Source organism: Ammospiza nelsoni, chromosome 2 (assembly GCF_027579445.1).
Source record: "Ammospiza nelsoni isolate bAmmNel1 chromosome 2, bAmmNel1.pri, whole genome shotgun sequence".
Taxonomy (NCBI): domain Eukaryota; kingdom Metazoa; phylum Chordata; class Aves; order Passeriformes; family Passerellidae; genus Ammospiza; species Ammospiza nelsoni.
Window position 1 is genome coordinate 91,594,125 of NC_080634.1, and position 26,490 is coordinate 91,620,614.

Sequence of the window (26,490 nt, forward strand, 5' to 3'; positions counted from 1 at the left end):
ACTGTACACTTTGCACTCTTATTAAATGTATGCATAAATATGCAATATAATTCATTACTGTAATATTCAGAGATGAATAACTTATTTGTTAAACAAGAAAGGATCATTGTTTTTAAGTGCATCTGTGTGAAGTTAGATGGAATTTCAGTTTTGTTAGAATACACAAGAAAAATAGTTTTAGTTATCTTAAAAAATGCCTAAAAATGTTGGAGAAATATTGCTTCTAAGTTAAAAATTAATTTTGAGAAATTTGGTTGTTTCTGTTACATCTAACAGAAAATACTAGATTAGGAAATTGAATGAAAATTTCTGGTTGCCTTGACTTTGAAGATTTTTAAAATAAGGAGAGCTGTTCTGTAAAATGGGATTTAATGTTTAGGGATACTAAAAATTATATAAATATCAGCTGAAATTTTTTTCTTAACTTTTTATAGAACTCTGAAATTGGCAGCAATTATGTTAAATTTTTTTTCTCTGGGTATTTATACTGGGAGTTCTCCTAGTTGATTTGACTTCCTCAAATTTATCAGCCTGAAACTTGTTTATCTTGAATCTTTCAGCTCTTTAATGGAAGTTGTTTTCAGATATTATAATAAGGTTAAATTTTTCAGCATTCTGGAGTGCTTTGTTTCAGTTTGAATTGTAAATAACAAAACCCATTGCTATTAAAAAATGGTTAAAATGAAAATATTTCCATTAAAATTGTACTGTGCTCTTGTTCTTTGTCCAGCTTCTATAATTTTATGGGATTCTTTGGGGGTGTTTTATAGCTATAAAGCAAGTGGTGCTGTTAAAAGCATTTTACTCTAAAGTGAGGGTGGCTAAGTTAAAATGCATTAAAATTAGTATGAAGAATTTTACAAGTAATTGCTTTGTTGTTTTGGGGGGTTTTATTGCATTTGCTTTTTTGTTGTTGTTGGTTTTGTTTTGTTTTTTGGGTTTTTTAAAGTTCAGATAGTAATGGTCAGTAATATTTTGAAAAACTGAGTTACTGGTTAATTCATATTTCCCATGAAAGATCTTTTTTTAAAATTATTTTTTCCATAAATGAATTTTAAAATAATCATGTGAAGTTTAAATTTAAAGCCCATGCTTTGACAGCCTGTGTGAGAGTTGTGCATGTACATGTGTCCTTTTCAGCTCTATTATCAGTTTTTGTGGTTTTATTAGATTATACAGCATATTTTAATTTTTTGAGAGACAAGCTTGTTGTGTTTGTAAATAGACTGTGAAAAAGAGTACCTGTTTGATGCACTATTTGATGCACTATTAATTCAAGCTATTGATTTGATGCAGTATTATTTCAAGCTATCTCTTTGACTCTTTTCTTGCTCGTTACCTTTTGCCAACTTACAGCTTTGTAGTAATATATAATAACTGATCAAAAACTAATTTCAAATATTAGGGTAGAATACATTATAGAAAAATTATTTCCAACGTGTAATGATAAAAAATCTATTAAGATATGTAAATACAGCAATAGATGAAAATGCAAAAATAGTTGTCTTTCTAATTGCCATGGGGAGAACTAACAGCTTTACTCAGCAACCTTCATTTTTATATTTCCAGCTGCATATTTAGACTTAAAACTGGCTTCTCCAACATTGATAGAAGATAATTGAAGAACACCATTTAATAGAACTCTAGTCCCTTAAAGAGAAAGTAGTTTTCAAAACTCAGTTGTATTGAGACAGTTTTGTTGGTTTTGCAGGGTATTCTATAGTTTAAAGGTGACTTTTGGAGGATTCTTAAGGAGTTATATCTATTGTATTTAGTAGTATTTGGTCTTTTTCACTGAGTTCTGAATTGAGGAATTCTGCTTTGGAAATTTGGTATCTCACAATTTCTCAAAGCAATATTTTTGTCATATTGCAATGTTTTTCTGGTTTTTTGTCCTTTGATTTTGATTTGATATGCAGGTAAGCTGCAAAAAATATATTTTCTCATCATTTGTATATTAAAATTTTGTATTAAAATCAGAGACAATTTCTCAGATCAATTTCTCAGAAATTCTCATTTGGTACTGAATAATGCTTTTTGTATACAGAACAGGGAAAAATGGAAAAGGCAGTAATATCAAATCAAAAGACAGTAATAGCAAATCAACTTTAGAAAAAGTCAGGTATCAAATCAACTTAAAATTCCTTCAAAAAAGAATTGCAACTGTATTTAGTCTAAAGTTAAGCTACATACAAGATTTTACAAATTTAGTGGGCAGTCTTGGGAAGGGGATCCTAGAGAATTTGACTGCAAATACCTTTAATGTTTGGTTCATGCTGTTCTTAGGCAGAAGTTAATAACCGTGAGTGTGGATAAGCCTGTGGAGATGTTCTTTCATCTCTGGGGATGATCAAATGCAGTTAAAATACAAAATGTGGTTGTTCATCAGTCTCAGACAAGGATACCAGCTTGCAGGAACGTGGAAAGACTTGTTAAATAAGTCTTTGTAAAATTAGGAAGGTGTCTATTTTGTAAATAGTCTTTTCCTAGTAAAGGTAGTGTGGAATATTAAATCATGATTAGCAAATAGAATACAAACTTATACTAGTGGCAAGAATCCCTTTCTATGCAAGTGTTATGTATGTGTTTGATAAGGTATGATTTAAGATCATGTTTTAAATATAGTTCAACTTGTTTATCCTACGAACCAATTTTCAGAGAGGTTGTAGCTCTGCAGCCTTGTTTCAGTGCCATCACTGAAGGCAGAAGAGAGAGAGAAACTCTTTTGTTTTCGGCAGGAGCACCTGGGCAGTTGGGGCATCTGTGCTGACAGGCAGCCCAGCTTTGGCCCAGCAGTGTGGCCAGCATGGCAGGAGATGCACACAGGGGCAGGGGAGCCAGCACTGCCCAGCATCGGGCCAGAGGAGATGGACCACAGGGAAATTTCACCACTTGGAGCTCTGGGGCTTGGGGGAGCTCAAGACATTTCCTAGGGAAGTCTAAGGAGGACAAGGTGGGAAGGCTGGGAATGCTGTGGGGAGAGGGAATTGGAGATGCAGGCTCAAGGACCTTTTAGGTACAATGGAAAGACTGTCTCAGGGACAAGCTGGTAATGAAGGGGTGCTTGCACAATGGAAACTTAAGTGACAGGAAGAAAATTCGTAGGAAACTGGTCTTCAGCCTGCTGCTCAAAAAACAAGCTATTCTTTAGAGCCACAGCTGAGCTAGGAAAGGAAGACAGCATGTAGTGATGCAACAGGCACGTTTCTGAGTTTCCCTAGGACTCACCATGGGGCCAGAGGATTTCTTTCACTGCAGAGAGAAGGAGGATTTGCAGTGGATCCCTCCTCCAGAAATATTGCTAACAAGTTGATTCTCTTTTTTTGTCTTAGTAGTATATCCTAAGAATTATACCAGCTCACATCACTTGGGAATGTATTTATAAGAGTGCAAGTGAAGTAATTTACTGTGGATTATTGTAGAGTATGAATAGTGTTGCTTCCTACAAATTGCAGTAGCAAAACAGGCTTTCTGCTGCTTTGCAATGCTTCTTTTCCTTCCCCACTTTACTTTCACTTGAAAGCTAACCTCTTGCTTTAGATTACTCCTTACGACTACTGTTTGTGTTACAAAGGATTGTGGCTTCCACAGGTTACAGATGAACTGTACCCAGTGAGTCAGAACAGGAGAAGCACAGTTGTAGCAGATAGGTAGATAGATCAGTAGATAGTTTTTCATAGGTTGTCACAAAGACAATAAAATACACCAAAACTATGACTACAATTGCAAGTATATTCAACTTTTCTACATGAGACTCCCAAAGTGCATCAATGTTTCATTTTCCCATTAAATCCTTTATATGTGTTTCATTCCATTCAGACATAAGAATAGGCATCCCCTTACAAACAGTAGTAAGTGAACATTTCTGTTAGTAGAATGGTAGTGTTTACTCTTCTAGAGATGACTCATGTAGATTGTACTTTTCTTTTTTTAATGGAGTTGTGTTTTTTCTTTTAGATGCATATACAAAGTTTATAATTGGCCTGACTTTATTCTTGCTTAGCTGTGGTGAGCCATCCCACTAAACTGTATTTTTAGACTTTCCTAAGGAAATGAAGCTTACATTAGTCATGCTGTCACAGTCAGCTGTCATAGTCCGTCCATCTGTCCATCCTTGATAACTCAGCCAATTTTAGGCAAACTTGACAGACTGGCAGAGATAAACTAACTAGTTTTCTCCCAGTCTGTGCCTGGGAGAGTCATTGCTGGTGTCCCTGACTGGAGGAGAAGCCGGAGCACCCCCAGCTCTTTGCTGAGTCCAAGCAGGGCTGAGAGGCAGGGGGGCGCCAGGCACTGTGCTTGGCTGGCCAGCCCAACAAAGGTAGGGAGGAGGGCAGCACCAGGGGAGGTGGAGTATGCTTTGAGGGCGTTTTGGAGATGGCAGTGGGGACCCAGAGATATGAGAAGGACCTGGGGACGTGAAAGCAGTCATACAGTTTGGAGACTTACTGTGAATCCTGCACGAGAAGGGAGAGGAAGAGGAGGAATAGCTCAGCAGGAGGTACAAAGTGCAAAACAGGAACAGATTTCCATGTTCTGCTCATGGAACAACTTGTTTCCTCTTCAGTCATGGACACAGTTATGAATGTTGCAATCTCACATTAAAAATTGTTCTTAGATAATGTGCATGCCCTTTGCTGTGCCTGACTACAGATGAGTCTCTGCATAGTTTGTTCCTTTGGTCAAAACAACTGGAAAGCCTTTGGTGCACATTGCTGCTATTGCAAAATGTTAATCATTACCATGCTGTCAGCCTTAAAAAGTTTGTTCACATGAAATGTTAAGCTCAAACCAAAGAACTCCAGTTGTCTTTATTGATAAAAATTAGAAACTTTACTATGGTTTTTTTTTTATTATTATTTTACCAAATTTGTCATGATTTATGTTTAATGGTCATGATAGGAAGCAATATTTGAAATGTCAGATGCACTATTGGAAGGTCTGTGAAAAAAGAGGGAACTTCGGCAACTCCAAGTGGAAGACTGTGCTTGAATGATAACTTTTTCCTAAATGCTTAGATACCTTTATCAGATTTCAGAAGGGTTTTTGAGAAATTCTGGATTTTTACCTGTTTGTAAACAGTTTTTTCTCTAGATACTTACGTTTGTGGCATTTTCCTGCCACTCTACATCTACATTTCTCACAGTTATCTCTGTGCTCTATGTTTCAACTAGGTAGGCCAGCTGCCTCACCATCTACTGCTTTTTTCCTTAGTTCTTTTGCTGTAATTCCAAGAAGTGGACTCTGTATCTTCATTAGTGAGCTGATAAAAGCCTAAGTTTTTAATCTGGAAGGTTTAGTCTCAGTGGAGGGCTTTATGTAGAGAGAATCTATTGAAATAAAGTTGCTTGTTTTCCATGAATTTATAAAAGTAATTTCCCTCTTTTCTTAACAGAACGACCTTTAAGTTGTGTTTGTTTATATCACTGTAATTTAATGCTCATTAGTTCTGAAACATCCTTGTCTTTTTGGTTAAAAATGATCTCTAAAGTGATGAAAATTTCCAGTCTTGGCAGAGATCAGAGCCTGACCAGCTTCTGATTAGTACTTGCTTGTACACTCTTTTCCTGTGATTGTGTCCCCTAGTACAATAAGCTGCCTCCCTCGTTTTGCCTGAAAGTGCAGCCGCTGGCTCTTGGCTGGAGTGATGTAGTTAGAATGACAATAGGATGTAGCAGGCTACAGCAGGAAACAAGGCCCTGCTGGGGAAGGTCAGGAAACCACTTTAGGATCATCAGAATTTTCTGCCATCTTCTGAGACCATAAGACCACATATTAACTAATGTATTTTTAACCCTTCTAGACAGTGATCCCTGCATGGTTATGTGTGCACTGTTACTCTGTGCTGCACAGATAACTGTGAAATAAGCATGAAGTTCTGTGGTGAACAAACAGCTTTGCTGAAGATGCCCATTGTATATGCAAGTACATATATATATATATATATATATATATATATATCTAAATAAATTAAAACACAGTTTTTGGCAGTGGAGTGGCTGGATTGAATAGGCTTGAATAGTTAAAAATGAAATAGCATGCATGTCCTTATTTCAGATTATTTGAAGAAACAAAGTACCTTTATTTTCTCTCCATTAAGTATTCTATAATCAGCATGTGTGCTCTTGTGTCTCAAATAAATCTCTCACCTTCTGCCCAGGCTCTGTAACTAGGGAGAAAAGTACAAATACTCTTATTTCTGTGAAGGTTTTGCTTTCTGTCCCTTGCATGACATTTTGCTTGGTTGTGCTCTACTGCGTCATAATCTTTTGTTTCTCAGAAATTCTTTAAGTGAATTTCACAAGACAGGGCTACTTGTTCACTTTATTATTTTGTTTATATATAAGCTTAAGGAGGGGTTGCTGCAAAAGTTTGAAAAGTACACCAAGTGTACCAATTGTGTTGTGCAGTTTTTCTGTTTTTAAACAGACATTAGTATGGTTTCTCTAATTAAGAAAAAAAAATACTGTGTTCAATGTTATTGTTGTTTCTTCTGTACATTGTATTTAACACTATAATTAAAGCCATGACAGGACACCAGAATTTATAGATTATAGGGAAATACATGTAAATGGTCTTCCTCACCAGCAGATTTCTGTTGTTATAGTGTGTGATGAAATGTAGGTGAAAGAGGTGTGGGTTTTGGAAGGGGGATCGCAGTTCGAAGGAATTGCAGCAGTGCCTGCCTGGGTACTGCTAGAGCAAAGAGAGCAATACAGTCTGCAGAGAAACTTAGGCTTTTACTTCTGTGCTCGTTAATTTTTGCAGGTTTTCTTTCACTTTTTGTTTGAGCCAAATTGAAGTCATCTCCAAAATTAAAAGGCATGGTCATTTGGCTGGAATTTAAAGATAGAGAAGAGCAAGCTGAGAATCAGTTTCAGTGATTAGCTGTTCTCCCAGTGAAGAAATCACTGTGTTTAAGTGTGCTTAAACTCTGCTTCTTCCGAGAAGAGAATAGAAATCATTATTACACAAATTGCTCTTTACCTAATGGTGCATCAGCTGGATGTTAACAAGAATCTCTTAAAGGTGTTGCTATTTCCTGACGATGTAGTATTAGAGAAGAGATCTCCATTTAGCAGTGTTGTTGAAGTGAGGGTACAACATGTCACCACATCCAGCTTTTGCAGTCTGGGGACAAGCATTCCAAGTGACCACTTTACATTTCTGTCTTTACCAGGCTTGGGAAAAACCAAGAGAAAGACGAGTGCGAGAGACGCCTCCCCTACTCCCAGCACAGACGCAGAGTACCCTTCCAACGGCAGCAGCGCCGACCGGATTTACGATCTGAACATTCCCGCCTACGTGAAATTTGCCTACGTTGCCGAGAGGGAGGATGAGCTGTCCCTCGTTAAAGGGTCCCGAGTGATTGTCATGGAGAAGTGCAGCGACGGCTGGTGGAGAGGGAGCTACAATGGACAGATCGGCTGGTTCCCTTCGAACTATGTGGTAGAGGAGGTTGAGGAGGCAACTGCAGATTCACCCAGCTTCCTCAGCCTTAGGAAAGGCGCTTCCATGAGTAACGGCCAGGGCACCAAAGTACTCCACATCGTTCAGACACTGTACCCATTCAGCTCGGTCACGGATGAAGAACTCAATTTTGAAAAAGGGGAAACGATGGAAGTCATTGAAAAGCCAGAAAATGACCCAGAATGGTGGAAATGTAAAAATTCCAGAGGTCAAATCGGTCTTGTTCCTAAAAACTATGTAGTAATCATTAGTGATGGTCCTTCCATGAACACTTCCCATCCACCTCAGATAAGCTACACGGGACCATCTTCTACCGGACGATTTGCTGGAAGAGAGTGGTATTACGGGAACGTTACCCGGCACCAAGCAGAATGTGCCCTGAACGAGAGGGGAGTGGAAGGAGATTTCCTTGTTAGAGACAGTGAATCTTCGGTAAGTGGTGCTCAGCCTGCAGGTTTGTAACCCCCGTGCATGGGTTAGCAAGCACGGCACTTAACAGACTCCCTGTCTTGTCACCCTTAAAGAAACGAGCAGGGCTTCAGCATTACCAACCAATATCCTCCCTCCTTGTGAGAATGGGTCTGTCAGTGAAATGCAGTGACATTTACACTGAAATTTAACAGCTGTGGTCTGTATTATCCAGGGTTTTTTTAAATTTGTGGACAATCAAGTAAAATATTTCAGGTTTCCATTTGGCTTTTCATGTGTTTCTCATGCAATCCTCAAATTTAAAGCACTACATGATAAAATAATTCTAGGTGATTAAAAATTGATTAGTCATTGATTTGATCTGTTTTCAAACAGAATCTTTGCATTGGTCAGTTCTGTTCTACTTTTAATTTTAAAATTACATTGTTTCTTTATCAGTAAAATTCCATTTAAAAGTATTTTTGATCTACTTAGATAATTTAGTTTATAATAAGGTAAAGTTGTTATTATATCTAGTTGTTAAGGTTGTTATATACAGCAGAGAGGGTCAGTATGCCCTGTAAATTGAGCCTTGATGGCATTAGAGGGATCTGAGTAATGCTGATTATGGTTCATGTCATTCTGAAAGTTCAGATTTAAAATTCAGCTGAAAGGACTTTCATGTGTGCTGAGGCCAGAGAATTCACAGTTAAAGCACTAAAATTTAATTATCCTTTGGCTGTGATTTTGAAAAGATGACAGATTTTAATCTTATGTCATACATAACATTGAGAAAATTGACAAAATACAACTTTTCAACAGTCCCAGATATTTTTATCTGAAGACAGTATTGTCTGATTAAATTTCAGGCACCTCTCCTTGATGAATTTGCTCTGCAAAAACCGTGATAGCTATCGAACTACCCTTTCTTGGAAGCTCTGTGTCATTGAATTCCTATTTCTGCTTAATTATAATCTAAACAAAGGCAAATGCAAATAAACCTCAAGAGAACAGGAAAAAAGTTAGAGATTAAATTAAAATAAACTAGAGGAAGATAGGAAGAAAAATAGGAATTTAGAAATCATGACTGATTTACAGAGGCTAAGAGGAATCAAGTTTGTTTAGTCAACAGAAGAAAAGACTGATGTGAGACGCACAGTCTTGTAAAATGTAGAAAGCCACTGGAGGATTATGGTAACCATTAAATTACAGTAATTCCTTTTTTTCCCAACATTCTTTTCCTATCAGCATCCTGTCAGATAGAGGCATACTGGATGTGGTGGATTTTTGGCATGTTGGTCCAGCAGGTAGAAGCTCACTTTCAGATCTAGAGGCTTCATTATGATTTATCCTGAGACAGTAGCTATCAATTTCCTTTCATCTCTTGAGAAAGTGCCAGAAGGAGAGTGTGAAAATGAAGGCATTACTTAAAATACAAAAATGCTTACCCATTTTTCAGGACATGATATGTCACAGTGACCACTATGCTATAGCTTGGTTTTTTAGCTCTTAAGAGTCTGCCTCTATCTGGAGTAAATGACCTACCTTCAAAGAACACAGTAACCTTTTTATTTAATGTGACATCATAACACTAAATCCTCGCATTCAAAGCAGTTTCAAACTTTTTGCCTGCATTGTGGATGGAAATCATTGCTTTGGAGTACAAAAAGATTCATTCAGAATGTGCTCTTCAAACTATTTCTAGCATCTAACACTAAGTGGCATAACAAAAAAATTATTCAGTTCATATCACAGCAAGTTTTTTGCACACCTGCAGGTAAAAAAAAGGCACTGAATTGAGGAACTTAGCGTTTTTCCTTCTTTTTGTACTCTTTATCTGGTCTTGAAAACCCTGTATTTGAGCCTTTTTTTAGCTATGAGAAAACTGCAGTTATGCACGTAAATACCTCTGTGTTAGTACTGCATGTGGGTTTTAGTTTTTATTAGGTTTAAAGAAATAATTTACTGCATCTCAAACTTTCATCTGCCCTAATCTTTATGTATCATTCCATCATATAGTGTGTTTATGTATGTGAATTATAAAACACTGGGGATTGCTAGTTTTTTCCCTGGAGTGCCACAAATGATACAATAAGTGAATGGGCATAATTGCAAGCATTGAGAAAAGGATCGTAAAAATCTATTTCAAACTTATTATGTATGGAATAAAAGAGTTTAGCAATGACTAATGAATTTCTGACAGTTGCTGTATTTCACACATGTGACTACAGAGGTTGTTCATGCTGTGGCTTAAAGTCACCAGGAGTGTCTTCACAATCTGAGCAGATGGTCTTGATTAGAGAGAACAGGCTGAACAGAGCCAAGCTGTCAGCTCCCTGATTTGCTCATCTGACCACCAGACCAGCACTTCCCACTACGCTGTGTTGCTAACTCACCTTTAATGCTAGGAATGCAGGGGTTATTCCTTTCTAGAAAGGTCCATAGATAAAACTGTGAGTCATGCTCCTAATACTGTGCCTGATTTTTGACCTGTTTTAGAGTTTTCGGTAGCCTTCCATCACCATAGTTACAAAAATTGGTCTGCATAAAAGTTTTCCTTAGATTTCAATTTTGCTCTTGTTACTGAGCTATGAAAAGCTGTCCTTGGATAGATGAAGGTTTGTATTATTCGGTATTCACTTGATGAGACTGTCATGTTTTTGCATTTCCAGTGTTAGTAGTTGCAAGATTTAACAATATTTCTCTAGATTTAACTTGCCACATGTTTATCTCACAGCTAGATTTCTTTAGCCAAAAATATTTTCCTCAGTAACACTTAGATCTAGAGGATGCTACCATAGAGGAGAATAACCTGAGATGAACTCTGTAAGGTAGCTAGGAGGCTGATTATCTTCATTAATTACGAAATACTATTATTAGAACCATAAACTTGTTTGAACCATTTAAGCCCATAGTTTATGTAACAGGCACAGTTCCCTACTGATAATGTTTTTGCCAACTGTGTTATACCTAGGTAATGTCACCTTATTTTGGAGATCTAAAAGAACTCGGTACATGCCTTATTAGAAATACTGCTAGCTAGTTCTTCTTTCTGTTGCAGGCTGCTAGGTTAATGAAACCTGCAGTTTGTCTCATTTAAGTAACAAAACAATGAAAAAAGAGGCAGATTAACCTATGCAGTCTCTGTGGAGCCACTTTTTGGATTGCAGGCTCTTCAGCAGTCAGATTTTTGGTCTCTTTGTGTAGCTCCTAACCCAAGACAAACAGGTCTTGGCTGATACTGGTGGTCTTGCTTGGGTGGGTGATTGTAATGCTTTGAAGACCTCAGATTTCACTGAGTACAGAAGCAAATTTGAATGGGAGAGGGTTGTTTTGTTCAGGTTCACACCAGGAAACAAGTGTGCTAACTAGTACTGCAGCTAACAGGAAGCAGTAGTGTGTCACCTCCAGCTTCTGAGCAGAGCCTTTGCTGCAGACACCCTTAAACTTCAAAGGGAGCTTCTGTCAGAATTTGTGGGCCCCTTGCAGTCCTCTGCAGGTGGCTGTGAAACTGGTGATCAGGCAAACACCAGTGCTTTGTAGTCCTATGAGGTCTTCTCATGAAGCAGAGGAGGTGTTATTTTTCTCAGCCTATGTTAGTGAGTGAGCTATGCAAGTTTTTGGATGATTTCAGGAGCAGTTGTTCATTAGGAAGTATTGGTTACCTTCTGCTGGTAGTGTTACAGCATTCAGGTTACAGTAACCCATCCTAAACAGAGTTGCAGAGTATAGTTTTAAGATGATACTGATGATTTTGGGCCTATTAAAATGATTCTGAGGATTGTAGATGAGACTGGATTTGTCAGTTTTTGAGATCCTATTTAGCTTCTGTTCTTTGTCTAGCAATAATGACAATAGAAAGAGGAGGCAGAGGTTCAGAGTTTGTATGTTTTTTGAGGTGCTAATTTTGTAGCATTCAGTGTCCCATGTTTTCCTGGGGTTTTAATCCTGCAGCTGTTGGATAGAAGCAATGAAATGTGGCAACTGTTTAAAAAGTGAACATTGATCATGTTCTGTGACATGCAGTGATTGGTAAGTACAGCAGACATGAGGAGAAAGTTTTTCTTTGAAAAACGGCGTAAGGAAATATCCTAGTGGCTTATTTTAAATGGAAGAACAGAAATCTTATTAGAGCTGTAGTTGAAGATCAATGAAACCAATTCATATTTGTGACCTGTGTAATATTGATTTTGGAACATGAACATTACATAGGGAAGAGAATGGTATTTGCTTATATCCAAATGAAACAGAAGGGATAGAAAAAGGAATTAACCCTCCCAGATGGCTCTTTCCAGCCTGACCTTAGATCTTTGAGCCATAACTTTGAGTTTTTTTGGCTGGGTGATAGAGTAAGAGGAGAAGTGAGGGAAAACTTGGGTATGGAAATGGAACAAGTTGGGGAGCCCCAGGACAGGCTCACTGATGGGAGCTCAAAGAGCCTGGAATAGTTTGAAGAATGAGTGTGTGAGAATATCTTTTTGAAGAAAGGACATGGGCAAACAGAAATGGAATGAAAGGGAAAATTTGAAATAAGTTACAGGATCAGTAAAAGATTTTCAGAGGGAACTGTTTTTCACAACCTTGCCATTTATAAATGATAAAATTATCATTTCAAATTGAGGATGTGAAGAGGGAACTCGGTTTTTCATGTTTCACTTGTTTTTCCTTATATTGCTTTATCACTTGTTTTTGTGGTATTTTTTAATTGGTTGTGGGTTTTTTTTAAAGAGCATTCAATTTCTCACCAAAGAAATAAAGAAACAACTTCCTACCATTTGTTTTCCACATGGCACCAGCTAGCTGATGATCATCTCTAGGTACAAGCAGGTGTTAATGGAATTGAAAGCAATTCAAAGTACTACAATACAAGGACTGTAGGTGCGTTCAACCTAATATTTAATTTTCTGATTTAGGAATTAATTTAACTTCAAGTTAGGTTTTTCAGGTGTAGGTCTTTCCAGTTATGGTGGTGCAGAAATATTCATAGTTTCCTTGCCACAAAGCTATGCTCTGTAACTCTGTTGCAGAATCATCAACTGTTCTATAGATTTAAGGGATTAAAGCTTACTTTTGATCTGCTTTTATTTGGTGTATGTGAATCTGTTTTTCCTGGAAAAGTTAGTGTGTAAACATCCAAATGTAGCAATTAATTTAAGAGGGAGAAGAGAGAAAAATTGGCCAGCAGTTAGAACAAAATAGCTTTAACAGTAAATAAAATAAACAGACTTGGAGCAAATCCAAGGAGGACAGCAGGGAACCAATTCAAACTGCATTGAACCAGTGTACTTTGAAATGGAAGTGTTCATAGCAATAGTTTATTTAGATTTTTTAAAATAATATTTTTAACGAATTTGCATTTGTTAGGGCAAGAAGGAACCAAAATAGAAACAAAAACAAGTCAAATTCCTTTTGCTGTTCATTCTTGAGTCCTATAGAAGTTACTACTCTGAGACAAATAAAGGGTTTCAGGATTTTTGCAACAGCTGTTTGAGCTCTTCCATCTCTTTGCACCGGATGATGACTCTCAAAAGAGTTAGATCAGCCCTTCCGCTTTTTACATTTTTTAAATTAAATCAGATAATGAAAAAATAAACTTTGTAACATAGGCTGCAGAAAATATGATAATGCCTTCTACTTAGGTATCAGTCTAACTAGAGGCTCCAGGGCTGTGGAGAATAGACAATAGTTCATGAGAAATGTTCATTCACTAAGGTTATAATTAAACTGGCAGAAGGAGTATTTAATGCATTGTGTGGATCAGCTCACAGAGATAGATGCCTGGCCAGTGCCTGGGTCATAGGACAGTGGGTCAGAGGTCCAGCATCACTCTGCATGTCATTAGCACATCCTTAATGGCCTAGAAATAATGTTTCTTAAGAGATACAAGGAGCTTTGAAAACTCATAATTTTGACTTGCTAAAAACAACTTTTGTCAGAAAATAGTAAAAGATTTTTGAGAGCAAAGTGATTATTTCAACTTCTTTTTCAACTTTTGCCATAAAATTGTTTCCTGTTTCTAAAACAAACAAAAAACTTTAGTTGAGATTATGAACTTCCTATTTGTAAGTTCTTCTGTTTTAATTGAGGGCCTTTTGGTTACTGGTTTTTGTTTGGTGTAGGCATCACCCATGGAAACAGCAGAACTTAGTCAGCAAGATTTGATATTGTTTTTGGAATTCTAATTGGCTAAGCTGTACTTGCTGCCTCAGTCTGTCCTTGGTGAGACCCTACAGACCTGCCTGTGTTCAGGGCACAGCAATCAGTACACTGTACATGGGTCTAAACTTCTCCTCCATGAGCTCAGGGTCCCAAAGCTTCCGGAGAGCTTTGTGCAGGCCTGTGCTTTGTTACTGTTTAATGGCTGCTGCTTGGCACTATGGAGGTTCCACTGGAAGCAGGTCCCAGGCCTGTGTGGCTATGGCTGCTGGTGGGTTTGTCCACACTGCATTCAGGGCTTTAACCACAGCAAAGTGTTTGTACAGCCAGGTTGGCTTTAACCCAGTGGGGTAGGTGCTGAAAATAGGCCACTCTGGTGTGAGTTCTGTGCAGCCTTCTTTATGATGCTGCTGAGGCAGGGGCTTCATATCAGAGATAACTGGCTTAAAATAGCGATTTTCGTACTTAGAGTTAGGGATGGACGACAGGGCACAAAATGTATCTTGGGTGGAGCACTGGAAATCGCAAAGATGCACTCTTATGCACATTTCTTTCCATCATGTTCTCCCACCCTTCTCAGTCCCCTCTTGGCAGTCACAGAGAGTGTTCCATGTATTTTGAGCCAGTGGCTGCTCACTGCCAGAGGAAGCCTTCCTGATGGAGCCTGCACTGACCCGGTCAAGGCCCAGTGACCCTGGATTATAGATGGAACAAGTAATTATCCTATGGGTATTACATAAAATAAGTTTTAAAGAAGTGATGCCTGTTGATCTGGAATGTAGTGGCTTTAAGTAGAAGAGGGTTAGGCTAAGGGTGTGGGGAGGTTGCTGCTGCCTTTAGCAGAACAAAAGGAGAAGAGCTGCTGCCCAAAGCTGAGCCTCGAGTCTGAGTTGGACCAGAGCCAGGTCAGCAGGCATGGCAGGAGCTTTGTTTGCTCTGGGCAGGGCCCATGGAGTTAGAGGGAAGGCAGAAAAAGCGTTAGTGCTAAGACAGGTGAGGGGGAGATGCAGGAGATGAGATTTTTGGGATCGACAGGACATGAGGAATGTGTGGGCAGAGATCCATTTTATTGCAGGAATAAAGACAGCATATCTGAGAAAAGGCTGTCCTCCAGCTCATTTGGGTATGTGCTGGGTGTGTGTTTGACCCCTCACAAATGCAGTGTAGAGGACTCAGGGTGTGGTTTTGCGAAGTCTGATGTCAGCAGTAACATGTGAGGGCTCCTGACCCCTCCAGTTGGTCCTCTCTGGCATAGAAATTCATGTTTTGCCCCTACTCTCTAGTGTAAGAGCGATAATAAAAGAAAAGAGGGAAGAAAGAGAAAGTGAAAGGGAGATCAGATGGCAGAGGAAAGGAGATCTGCAGCCCTGGATGCAGGATCAATCCAGCCAACAGGGTATCCAGGGCCTGGGCAATGTATCACCAAGGCTTTTTGGGGCTACCTGGTTACAGGTAAGCTTTCCCCTCCCTAGGATTAGGTTTCTTCCTCTTCATATTAATGAATCAGCATGAGTACTCTTCTGGATCTTTATGGAAATGGGGGGAGCTTTGAGGGTCTTTTGGTAGTCTTGATCCCCCTCTGCTGGACTTGCCTGTTCCTTGACCCCATTCCCATGCCTGCATTGTTTTGTGTTGTGTGGTCTGCTTGGACCAGAACAGGAAAATTGGCCCCAGAAGGGTGCTGCCCTACCTGTGCACATCCCCTGCTTTCCAGCCACATCCTTCTCTAACTTGCCTGCTTGAATGGTCATTGGTATTTGAGGCATAGACAGCAGCACATTAAATCCTTATTGCCCAGGCTCCTACACCATCTCTGTGGCCAGCCAGCAGCAGTAGGTGGCTGGAGACAGAGTTCAGCTGGAAGCAAGGGACACTGTGTCCTTTCTACCCTCCTATGTGGCATGTGGTGAAGGAAGTGGAATGGTCTCATTCTGGCTGTTTGTATGACAGCTCTCACCTTGTTAAAGCAACTGATTGCCAGGATGAAGAGATTTATCATTAGAAATTGTTATGTCCTGAGTAATTTAATTAGTGCATAAATTCTGTATTTTGTGGGTAGTGGTGTGATGGTGAGATTTGTACGGTGGTTTTTTTCTATAGCTTTATCTTGTTTTACAAAGAAAATGTACTCAATGGGAGAAATTATTCCCTGTGCATGTGGTAATGAAGATAAAAGGTGCATGTGTTTTTGTCTTTTGCAATGCAAAGCAAGAATGGCCCTCTAGTGGTCATGGCTTTAAAAAAGGCGAAGGGGGATTTTCTTCATCTCGCCCAAGCAATATTGCAGTAATTGTTTTCTCCTGGGCACTCTAGTGAGGAAGACATGCATGATAAAAATTCTTCCCTTCTCCTTGACATTCTTGTGCTTCTAGATTGAGTAACTAAGATAATATTTGCAGTTTAGTCATGTAATTGGCAGCTTCAAACTGTGCATCTGGGGAGCTTTCACTTAACTGACTTAACTGCTCACATTAATAACAATGGTAATTATTTATTGAATAATAGGCTATTGGGTTTCTTAAGGAGCTAAAGCACCGAGCTGTGGCTAATGTAAATTACTGTCAACTATATGACACAGTTTGTTCCTGAAATAGCAAAATAATGCTGTCATTTTGTTCTCTTCTATGTAATTTTTTCTTTCTTTCTCAATTCTTCTCAACAGCCCAGTGACTTCTCAGTATCTCTAAAGGCATCGGGGAAGAACAAACATTTCAAGGTGCAGCTCGTGGACAATGTCTATTGTATTGGGCAGCGGCGATTTAATACTATGGATGAGTTGGTGGAACACTACAAAAAGGCTCCCATCTTCACCAGTGAACACGGGGAAAAGCTATATCTTGTGAAAGCACTTCAGTGACGTTGAAGATGGACTTGGCCACCTGGGCCTCTTATAACTTACAAGCCTTAGGTCCTAAATTCACTTTTATAGAGCAGAGCAATATCTGAAGCAGGCTTAAGGAATAGGCTCTTTCTAAAGTGTTTGCTCTGTCAGTTGCTGTTTGTCCTTTTTTTTTTTGTTTGCCTCTCTTTGTGTTCCAGTTTTGTTAACCTCTGACCACCTCTCTTCAGGTTGAGAGTTTCCCTTGGGTGGCCGTGGCGAGCACTCACCTTCCCAGCAGAGTTCAAAACGCCCCTCTCCTGTGTACGTTTACATAGTTAGCTCAGATCAAGGAGGGGCGTTTTCAATTCAAACCAGTGTTAATCTGTTCAGACTGCTCATGCAGGCACAACTCTCCCTTCAGAGACATCGGGCACAGTTTGAATGCACTGAAGCTGCAGCTGCTTAAGTGAGAGAGAGTAGACATAACAGTTGTGGCTGTGAGTTCTGTAGCTCTATCGCTTACCGAGTAGGATAATACAAAACCTCCTAGTTCCTAGAAGCACTCTTTACACTGTACTCTGCTGTTACATTGCCTCTCTGACTCTTCGTAAAGAGTACACTAATTAAAAGCATTTTGTAATAGTACTTCTTAAACTACTATGGTAAGATTGTAGTAAAAGAAAACTAGTGTATTTTGGTCTGTAATTGCAAAAAAGAGAAATTTTATTTGAAAGTTGATTACTAGAGAAAGAATAATTGAATTGTAAAGGCTGAATGTTTTGGTAATCTACAACCAAATGTGCCATCCACATAATGCTTTTTCCTCTTGCCCTTCTGCTTGTTTGAATTAAACGATTATGTATTTAATTCTCAAAGTAATATGTATCTGTAGCTGATTGTTGACACTAATACAGAAGATTAATAAAAACTGATCTTGGGACAGGGTGGGGCGGGCTACCAACACTATATATATATTTGCTTTACAGAAAGAAATCTTCGGGTTTTACAGAGGATGGCATGGTTGGTAGGAAGAGACACACAGAATGTTTATGAAGAAAATGCATTTTTCTCTTTTCTTTACATTTAAACTCCTTTATGGTTTAAATATACAGTCTTTAGATGGCACATTCCTGAGATTGAAGAACGGATCATGAGATCTCAAAATCTTGCATACTCAGTTTTTTGGATATTGTAATAAAAAAGGTATTACGTCATGATGGAGTACTGGATTTATCCTTGGGTGGTAGTCCTGGTGTTATTTTAGCAAGGTGAAATAGAGTAAATAATTAATTTGTTTGTCTTGGAATTTGTGTGGCCTAAAAAATCATCTGCGACTGCAGAGGACAGTTTTGATATGAGGCAGTGTCTATTGAGCTCTGTGTTTCTTGTTTCTGTGATAATTAAGTCCATTCATAGCTTTAATGAAATCTGCAAGATGGACCTATTTCCTGGTACCTCTTTGCTATTAAAACACATTTCTTACCTATTCTGTGTTTCAGCCAGTAGTAGTGCAACTACCTCTGTGTATAACTAGAGCAGGTTAAGCAGATACCAGCACTGTCTGACTTGCTTTGGGGTAAATCATGCCACTGCCAGGAGACTGCCCTGGCACCTTTGCCAATGAGCTGCAGTCTTGCTCAAATCCAAGAGGCAAGTACAATTTCTGAAGTTCTATGCACATACTATTTTTCCACCACTCTTGAAATCTTATTTCTGTAAGATTTTCTGAATTGACAGCTTGTGCTGAAACTAAAAAATGTATTTTTCTGTATGTGCATTAACTAATAACTGGGCAGTGACACTTGTGCTTGGTAAAGCTTAAGGAAAGAAAGCAGTGATACAGAGCAATCCAAAATGATCATGCATTATCCTGAAGAGCACCTACCCCATGACTGTCTTCTAAGAAGATAAAAGTTTTCCTTAGGAAGTTGGTGAGGATTACCAGTTGTTTACACCTTACCTACAGAAAGACTGCACAGTGGGCCTCTTAAAGTTCATGAGTGAATTCTGCAGAGAATGTAGGGATTTGCCTTCTAATACCTAGTTTTTTCTTTAGGTGAATTGAAGCATGTACCGGGTATGGCAATAATATTAAGAAAGTCAGCTATATGTTGTATGAGCATTTTCAGGTTTGAGTGAATTGCTTTTCAGTCTTATTGTCTCTTGGTAGTATTTGCAGAAATTATATATGGGAATGGTTTACCTTTTCAGTAAACAGATTAATTACTGTTTCATGCCCCATGTTCATTTTTTGGTGAACTCTCTTGGTTCCTAACTCCATTCTAGTCTTAGGACCTTAGAACTAAATCAAATAGACATCTGAATGAGGGTTTTACTATATGCTTTATATTTTAATGGATTTATCAAATTTTCTTTGCTTGTTTTTGTTACCTCATCCTCTGTAAACAACTTCTGTGTCTTGAGGTGTAAATTGTAAAGTACTTTGTTTTGGAAGCAGTTAGTTAGTTTATGACTTGTAAATTACTAGCTCAAGTAATTTCTTTTCTTTTTTTTCAAGTAAGTCTCACCTTGGTTTTTCCCATGCTGTTTTTTGTCAGCATGCTTCCCATTCAACAGGCTCATTAATAGCTCTTCAGTTGTTCCCATCATTATTAAGATATGTTCATACAAATTTTGCCACCTTTTCCTGCCCTTTTGATCTCATTTGTTGGACTTGGCCTAAGCATTAATAATCTTCAGTACTATATGCTTCATAAAGGGGCAATAGATGTGGATTTTTTTATTATTTCCCTATTTTATACTCACCTTTCAATTACTTGACAAAATCTCACCTTTATTTTTTGACTACTTAGAGCCTCTTTGTCAAAGCTTGTGGTGGGGGTGGCATTTTTTTTTAAATATGAGCAGAGTCATGGTGACCTGAATTTCTTTGCTTACAATATTCATTAAAGGCTCAAATAATTTCTGATGGAGTAGAAGTTGTGATTTTTCTTTATGGTGTTTAGTCTGGCTTTTGCCATCCTACCTGATTCATACAGGTGCTTAAGTTGTACTTCTAAGTACTTCTCATTCCTGTACAGCTGTTGATGTTTTCTTGCCTTGCTGGTGTCTTTGGAGGAATGTGAATGACTTGTGAATCCATAACAGTTTCCACACAGTGGCAGAAACTTTAGGTCCATGTTTATAATTTTAGCTCTTGGAGCTTGATGACAAACTCCCACTTGATGTTATCTTGACTGTTTGTGGTATCACATATTAGCTGGGGACAAATTAGTAAAGGATTAATATACAAGTGCACTGAGAATATGCCAGGTAAACTCACATGGACCTACAGTGTTGCAAAAGCAAAGGATTTGCTTACTCTTTTTTGAGAAGAGGCAATGAAGACATGCAGTTGGGTATTTAACATCTTTGACTGCGTGAACAAACTCTGATGTCCCACACTTGAATGGTTCTGCTTAGTGTTCTCCATGCAGATCTTCATGTCTCATGAAGGTATATTAAATCCTTAAAGTTTACAGCTGTTCCTCCAAACCTTTATTGCAGCTTCTCTGTACTGTAAAGTTTGGTGTCTAGTTTAATGGTTTCACTATGAGGAAATAGAGATCTTCCACAGTTAGAACAATAGCTTCTGTTACAGCACAAAGTTGAAGTACTTTCAAAATGCCACCATACAATTTCACCTATAAAAATGAGTCAGATTTTTGCCTAAATTATAAATAAAAAACTAGAAAATGGATTACAGGTCCGTTGAACTAGGTTGACAATTTACTTGGCAAAAGCTACTAAATAACTGTAAGGACTTTCATTTCTTCTTGATCTTAAGGTAGTTTAATTCAGTGCTTCAGAGGTAAATGAAACTTGGGCAGTTGCTACAATCTGGATCTGACAGGTTCTGTTTTCTTACTCCAGTGGGATGGGATGACTCATTTTTAAATGGAAGCTTGTTAACGTACAATAAGCTGTGGAAATTGTATTGCTGAAGTAACACTGATCTCTTAAAATGCTCTAGGAACTGTGAACTTTCCTATTAATTTCTTTTCAGTACATTCAAAATTCAGTGCCTTTTTGTGAAGTGGAAAAGTGCAAGCCAGCAAGAGTACAGCATGCACAGTCATGAAGGGCATTACCTGTGCCACATGAATGAAAGGATGCAAGTAAATGCTACCATTCATTCACTATTTTGATTAACAAGTAAATCAGTTGTGCAATAATCTTCTAGAAAGTATACTGCAATTGCAACCCAAGTGTGCACCAGCTTTAGTATGTGATAACAAGGCCTAGTGTATGTTCTTGTGCCATTGTCTTGCAAAAGCAATAGCTTGCTGTCTTTTTCTCTTTTTTAGATGGGCGTTCATGTTGTTGGATATAGTTATAATTTGTTGGAGAAATCAACACATAATGTTTTTTGACATAAATTGACTTAATGTGAAAAATAATTTATATATGGTATACTTAAAACTGTAGTATTTTCTGGTCTTCTGTGTGCTGCTGGAACTCTATGCTCTTTTTGTATTTTAAAATGTAATTTTTTTTCTGGCATATTCTTAGTGTGTCTTTTCTTGTTAGAAAATAGGATGTTTCCCCTGTTGTTACTTGAACTATCCACCCAGGCTGGTACAGAAGCTGACTAATAGAAGTGGCATGTAGCCATTGACACATTAGACAAGTTTTTCCTTGCATTTTCTTTCCCATGTGGTAATATTAAATGGTTGAAGAGTGGGAGGTTAAACAAAAAGAAAGAAGAAAGAAGACTCTAACTTGACAGATTATCTTCTGCAGTGGGAGTCCACAGTTTTGAGGAAAAAGTAACAGGTAAGAAATGTTCTTTTCTATTTTCTTAAATGGATTTTCTTTGAAATTTAGCCTGACATCATATGGCATGAGTGCATGAAGTAATACAAAGATTAACAAAAGAATGCTGATTTAGTCCATTTTATTGAAGGAATGGATGGATAAAGCTGTTGATCTCAATGTCTTACTATAGAAAATAGTCATCTTCAGAAGGGGAGAGCTGGGATTTTGGGGACTGCTTTGTTGGTGGTGGGGCTTTTTGTTTTGATTTTTGAGGGAAGACTTCAAAAGAGGTGCCTTGCTCCAGTTTTCAAGCCAGATTTTACTTCTAAGCTTCTTCCCAAAAAACATCTCTTGGGTGTGGGCCAGGCCACAGGGAATCTGTTAAGTGGACTTATTCTCCCACCTGTAATTGAAACTGGTGGTGAATAATAGGCTACTTTTTTTAAAAAATTTTGATCTCCATTAGATTGGATACATACATCTATATGGTAATTAATTAGTGGGTTCTGCGGGTTACTGCCTTAGTTTTTCACCTGGGTTCAACTCTCTCAAGTTGAAATAAGCTTGATGAGGTGTTTTTTTTAAATTCCTTTTTATGTCACAGAACCAGTAGTGCATTCAGTGCAATTATAATTGGTAATGCAAAGAAGCCCTTCAGTTGTGGGCAGCTGGTATGTTTGGAATACTAAGTCCAGAGATGATGGTGATGATAATACAGCCATAAAGAACAGCAGGTAAGGGCACCAGCAGACAGTTAGAGAGAACAGGCTCTGGCATCATTAACCAAGTGTCTTGATGGTTCTCTTTGTAGAATTAGGATGTTTATTTTCATTTATATACATAGCTGATTTGTAGAAGTGAAACTTAACCCTTTTTAGGTGTACAGTGTGTTTATACTTAAGTAAATTCACAGGAATTACTGCAGGAGAGAATGTGCATGTTGAGGCCCCAGGAAAATTAAGAGTTCTGGTGTTTATGACAGCTTTCCTAATGAAAATCCTTGCAGATTTATGTCCCTGTGAAAAGTGGGGTGTTAATTCATGTTCCTTGGTTTAGCACTGGCATTGGCCTGTCTCTGTGCTGCCACGACCTGTCTCCACCAAAGACAGGGCAGCTGTGATTATGTTAGAAGAGATTTCCGTAGTGTCAAGGCTCTTGTGTAACTAGGTTGGGCTAAGCACAGAGTGCAGTGTGAAGAGAAGAACAAGGTGTTGAAGAACCCACCAGGAATGGGTGGATGACACAGAGAACTCATTAGACCTAGTTAATGTTTGTCCATTGCCCTTACTAATTTAGCAGTGCATGCTGACATTATCAGTGTTGGATGTTGTGTGTTAATATGTCTCAGAGTTTTTCTTGTGCTAACAGAGATCAGATGTGCCACTTCTCTGGCTTGTCTCTGTGTAATCATTCTGCTATGAAGTTCAGAAAAGTTCAAGAGAAATAGGTCTTCATTTTAGCTGGCATTTCTGGTGCGGTATGTAACTATACCTATATTGTCAGCCTTCTGATGCTCTTTAATGTTACTATTTCTGTAAAAATTAGAAGCCTGAGCATTCTCAACTCAGTCCTTTGCCATGTGATGAGCATTAGATTAGCAGTCATGGGTCCCTCCATGGCAACATCCCATATTGTTTAACAGCGGTCTTGGAGACTTGTCTCCTTAAATTAGCATCAGATTTGTCTTTTTTTTTTTTCTCTCTCCAATATTTTTCCTTAGAAATACATGTGTATCTGTATTTACAGTCTTTTTAGTTCCTGGAAAGTCTTCTGGTCTTTGGCTGCTGTTCTGGAACTTTGTGGATCATTTGGAACAATGGCCTTTCCATCCAGTATTGGCTTCTTGGGAAATAATACTCTTCATGTTGAATTGCATTATCCTGTGTTGGGGAAATAAGAGCCAAAGGTGCTTTCCTCCTTCATGATAGTTCTGGGAAGCACTTTGTCCTAATAGAATGAACTCTGGCCGTTCTTTAGAAAAGAAACAAAGAAAAAGAGGGAACAGATTACCCTTCCGGTTTAAATCAAATGCTCTGTAGTAAAAGCTTGCAAATCATTCTAAAACTGTAAAAATGGAGGAACTCATTATATAATGCAATGTCAGGAACTATTTGGTTACTTATGGAAGGAGGAGATTGCTTTCTTCAGCAGTAGCAGGATGTTAATTCTGCAATAGTCTTAGAATTTCTGTAAAACAAGCCCAACCTCCTTCAGGAATATATCTAAAATCTAGCTGTGCGTAGTACAGATCTGAATCTTTGAGGGTAGGGCACCACACAGTCACCTCGCTTGAATTTTTATTATTTTACTGTTAACTGCAATGATTTTGCTTTTATGATGACTCAGATGTATAATTTGTTGTGTATTTTTCCTAGTGCATTTGCATGTGGTCCAGCATAATTTTCATTGAAGCTGGTTGAGCTTCCAGGAATCTTGCTTGTCCTGTGTTTTATTCATGCCTTGTCTTCCTGCCTCATTTGTGCTTGGTCTTCTATTCTGCTTTTTTGCTTTTCTCACCTGTTTTCTCTTGTGCCCTAGAGCTTCTTCAGTTTTTCATCTCCTTCTTGTGTTCAAGTATTTCTACTCTCCTTTCGTTTACAAGCTTTAATATTCAGAGCCTGCCTAATGAAGAGGAATGATTGCTTTGCTCCACACTTCACCCTTACACCCTCAGATTGCAGAGGAGCAGGCCCACTTCCATGCATGGAGCTGTATTTGTGCTGTGGGAACATCAGGGAACAGATAATCAAGCAAATAACTATATGGCCTGAGCAAACCTGTTCTTGCTCACAGAGGTGGTTATTGGATGGTGCAATGCCCACTTGAATCAGCAGCTTGACTTTGGAGCTTCAGTGTATGTGTTCTCACTGTGGAAGGTGCTCAGACAGGCTAAACATCTGCAATTCTGAAATGGGGAGTGGGAAAATACATGGCTAGTATTCCAGCATATTTACCACAAATGCCATACAGCATGCTCATCAAAACAGGGGCAGTGAAATTCTTATGTTGGTATTTGGGAGTGTTGGCCCATCCCTTCTTTCTTCCTTACTGAAGTTTCTTCTTGACGTACCGGCTGGTATTTTCCAGCACTGAACAGAAAGAATAGCAAGGATTCCTCCAAGAGAGTTGCAATTCAGCAGTAGCAGCTTTTGAGATGTGATTTGCTTGAATGCATCAATCCATATTTAGGCTGATATAGTGGAGTTTTTACACTGGCATGTAACTATAATACTATGTTATAGCTGTAAATGCCAGTTTGTGCTGTTTATTGGGACTGTTACAATTATGGTGTGTGCTATAAAATCTTCATTCAAAACCTGATATCATAAACAAAGCCCTTTAATTGAAAATGAAAAATAGCCTCCAGCCCACATACAAAAGGAAGGAACAGCTCAAACTGAAAAGAGGAGCCAAAGTAATTGTTATGCGCTGTACAGTGATGATGGAGAGCAGACAAAGAGCATACACCAAGGAGCCATGGAAATGAAGCAGCATGAAAGGACTGGTGACAGCACCATTGGGAGTGTGCTCACCCACACGAATGGAGTAATGTATGTGTTTGCACCAGTGAGCTGGAGTGGAGTTCAAAATGATTGCACAAGGCATTTGCTAAGGGACTGGGCTCAGCAGGCCCAGGCCAGAAAAACTTCAGTTTCACTCTAAAGAAGTTTGTGCTTTTTCTCTCAAGACACAGAGGTGGGATATAAATAGCAGTGGGCTTGAATAAGCAGTCGGCCTCTGCAGCCGGAAATGAAGACATCTAAGAAATCCCCTTTGTCCCAGATAGATGTGTGTGTGTGCATGTTTACTTTCCCTCCATTTAAAAGACTGCTTCAGATTTTATTTGTTTGAGAACTGACTCAGTTCTCCATTCAAAATCAGTGCAAGCCTTTCCATATCAGACTAGTCACCAGAGAAAGGTTTGATTACCCTTGAGCATGAGTGTAATCCACATAGTCCTAGACTCTACATCCCTGGTGGAAGAGCAGTATTAAGCTCTATCGGTCAATACTAAGTCATTTGACAAAAGCATGGATATGAGTTGGATTGGGAGCTGCTGAAGCATAAAACTTGTTGAGGAGATGTAAAATATGGTGTGTGTCAATTCTGAATCATCTCTTTTTCAGTGAAGAGGTCTTAATGTCTGTTGTGGCCTTCCTATTTATGCAGTTATAACAGCAGACTTACCAGTACACATGCATGAGGGGGATGCAGGGCCTTAAAAACACTGACTGTGATTCTTATTTTTAAAGTGAGAGCATGTGAATCTGAGCTAAAATACACCTTTCTTGTTAGTGATACTGGCTGACCTGGTCTCTTTGCTGGTTCCTCATCAGTCCTTGTGAGGCCTTGTACGTTTGACTGGGACCCATCTCTTCCTGGTCAGGATAGGAGCAAGTGAGTTATGAACTCTTAGCAGGGTGCTCTGAACTAGTCCTCCCCTGGGCTTTCAGCTGCTGTGCTTCCCAGTCATGAAAGCTGTCTTTTACTGGCCTGAAAAAGAAAGCAGGGAGATTTTTCCAGAAGGTTTTATCTCTGTCAGCAGGCATTAGGAAGAACAGTCTTAATTGAAATTAAGTCACGGTAAATTGTGATCTAGAGAGCTATAGATTTTTTATGCTCATCTAAGATGAAAGACAGGTACTGAAAAAAAGAGGAAAAATTAATGAACATGTTATTTTTCTCTGAATGTCATTCACCCTTCCTGTAATCCTTATCCTTTCCAGCTGATAGAGAGGTTTGACAGTACTTCCCTTCCCTCCCTGTGAATTTCTTCCCCCAAAACTCAAGAAACTGGCCAGTCTTGGTACTGTCCTCTCTTAAATGATTACAATTTACACTCGCCACATGTTTTGAATATATATATCTATATATAT

The 26,490-nt window shown here is 38.6% G+C and overlaps 1 protein-coding gene across 3 annotated transcripts in view; it reads left to right on the forward strand.

The window, feature by feature from the left end:
• The window catches only part of NCK2 (NCK adaptor protein 2), an 85,888-nt gene extending 66,107 nt beyond the window's left edge, over positions 1-19,781 (forward strand). For all 3 annotated transcript variants that reach the window (XM_059466168.1, XM_059466169.1, XM_059466171.1), the window contains 2 exons: positions 7,181-7,902; positions 16,697-19,781. In XM_059466168.1, coding sequence (XP_059322151.1) covers positions 7,181-7,902; positions 16,697-16,891 — 917 coding nt within the window. In that variant the 3' untranslated portion in view covers positions 16,892-19,781. The remainder of the gene's footprint in view (positions 1-7,180; positions 7,903-16,696) is intronic.
• Positions 19,782-26,490: the final 6,709 nt, after the last annotated feature.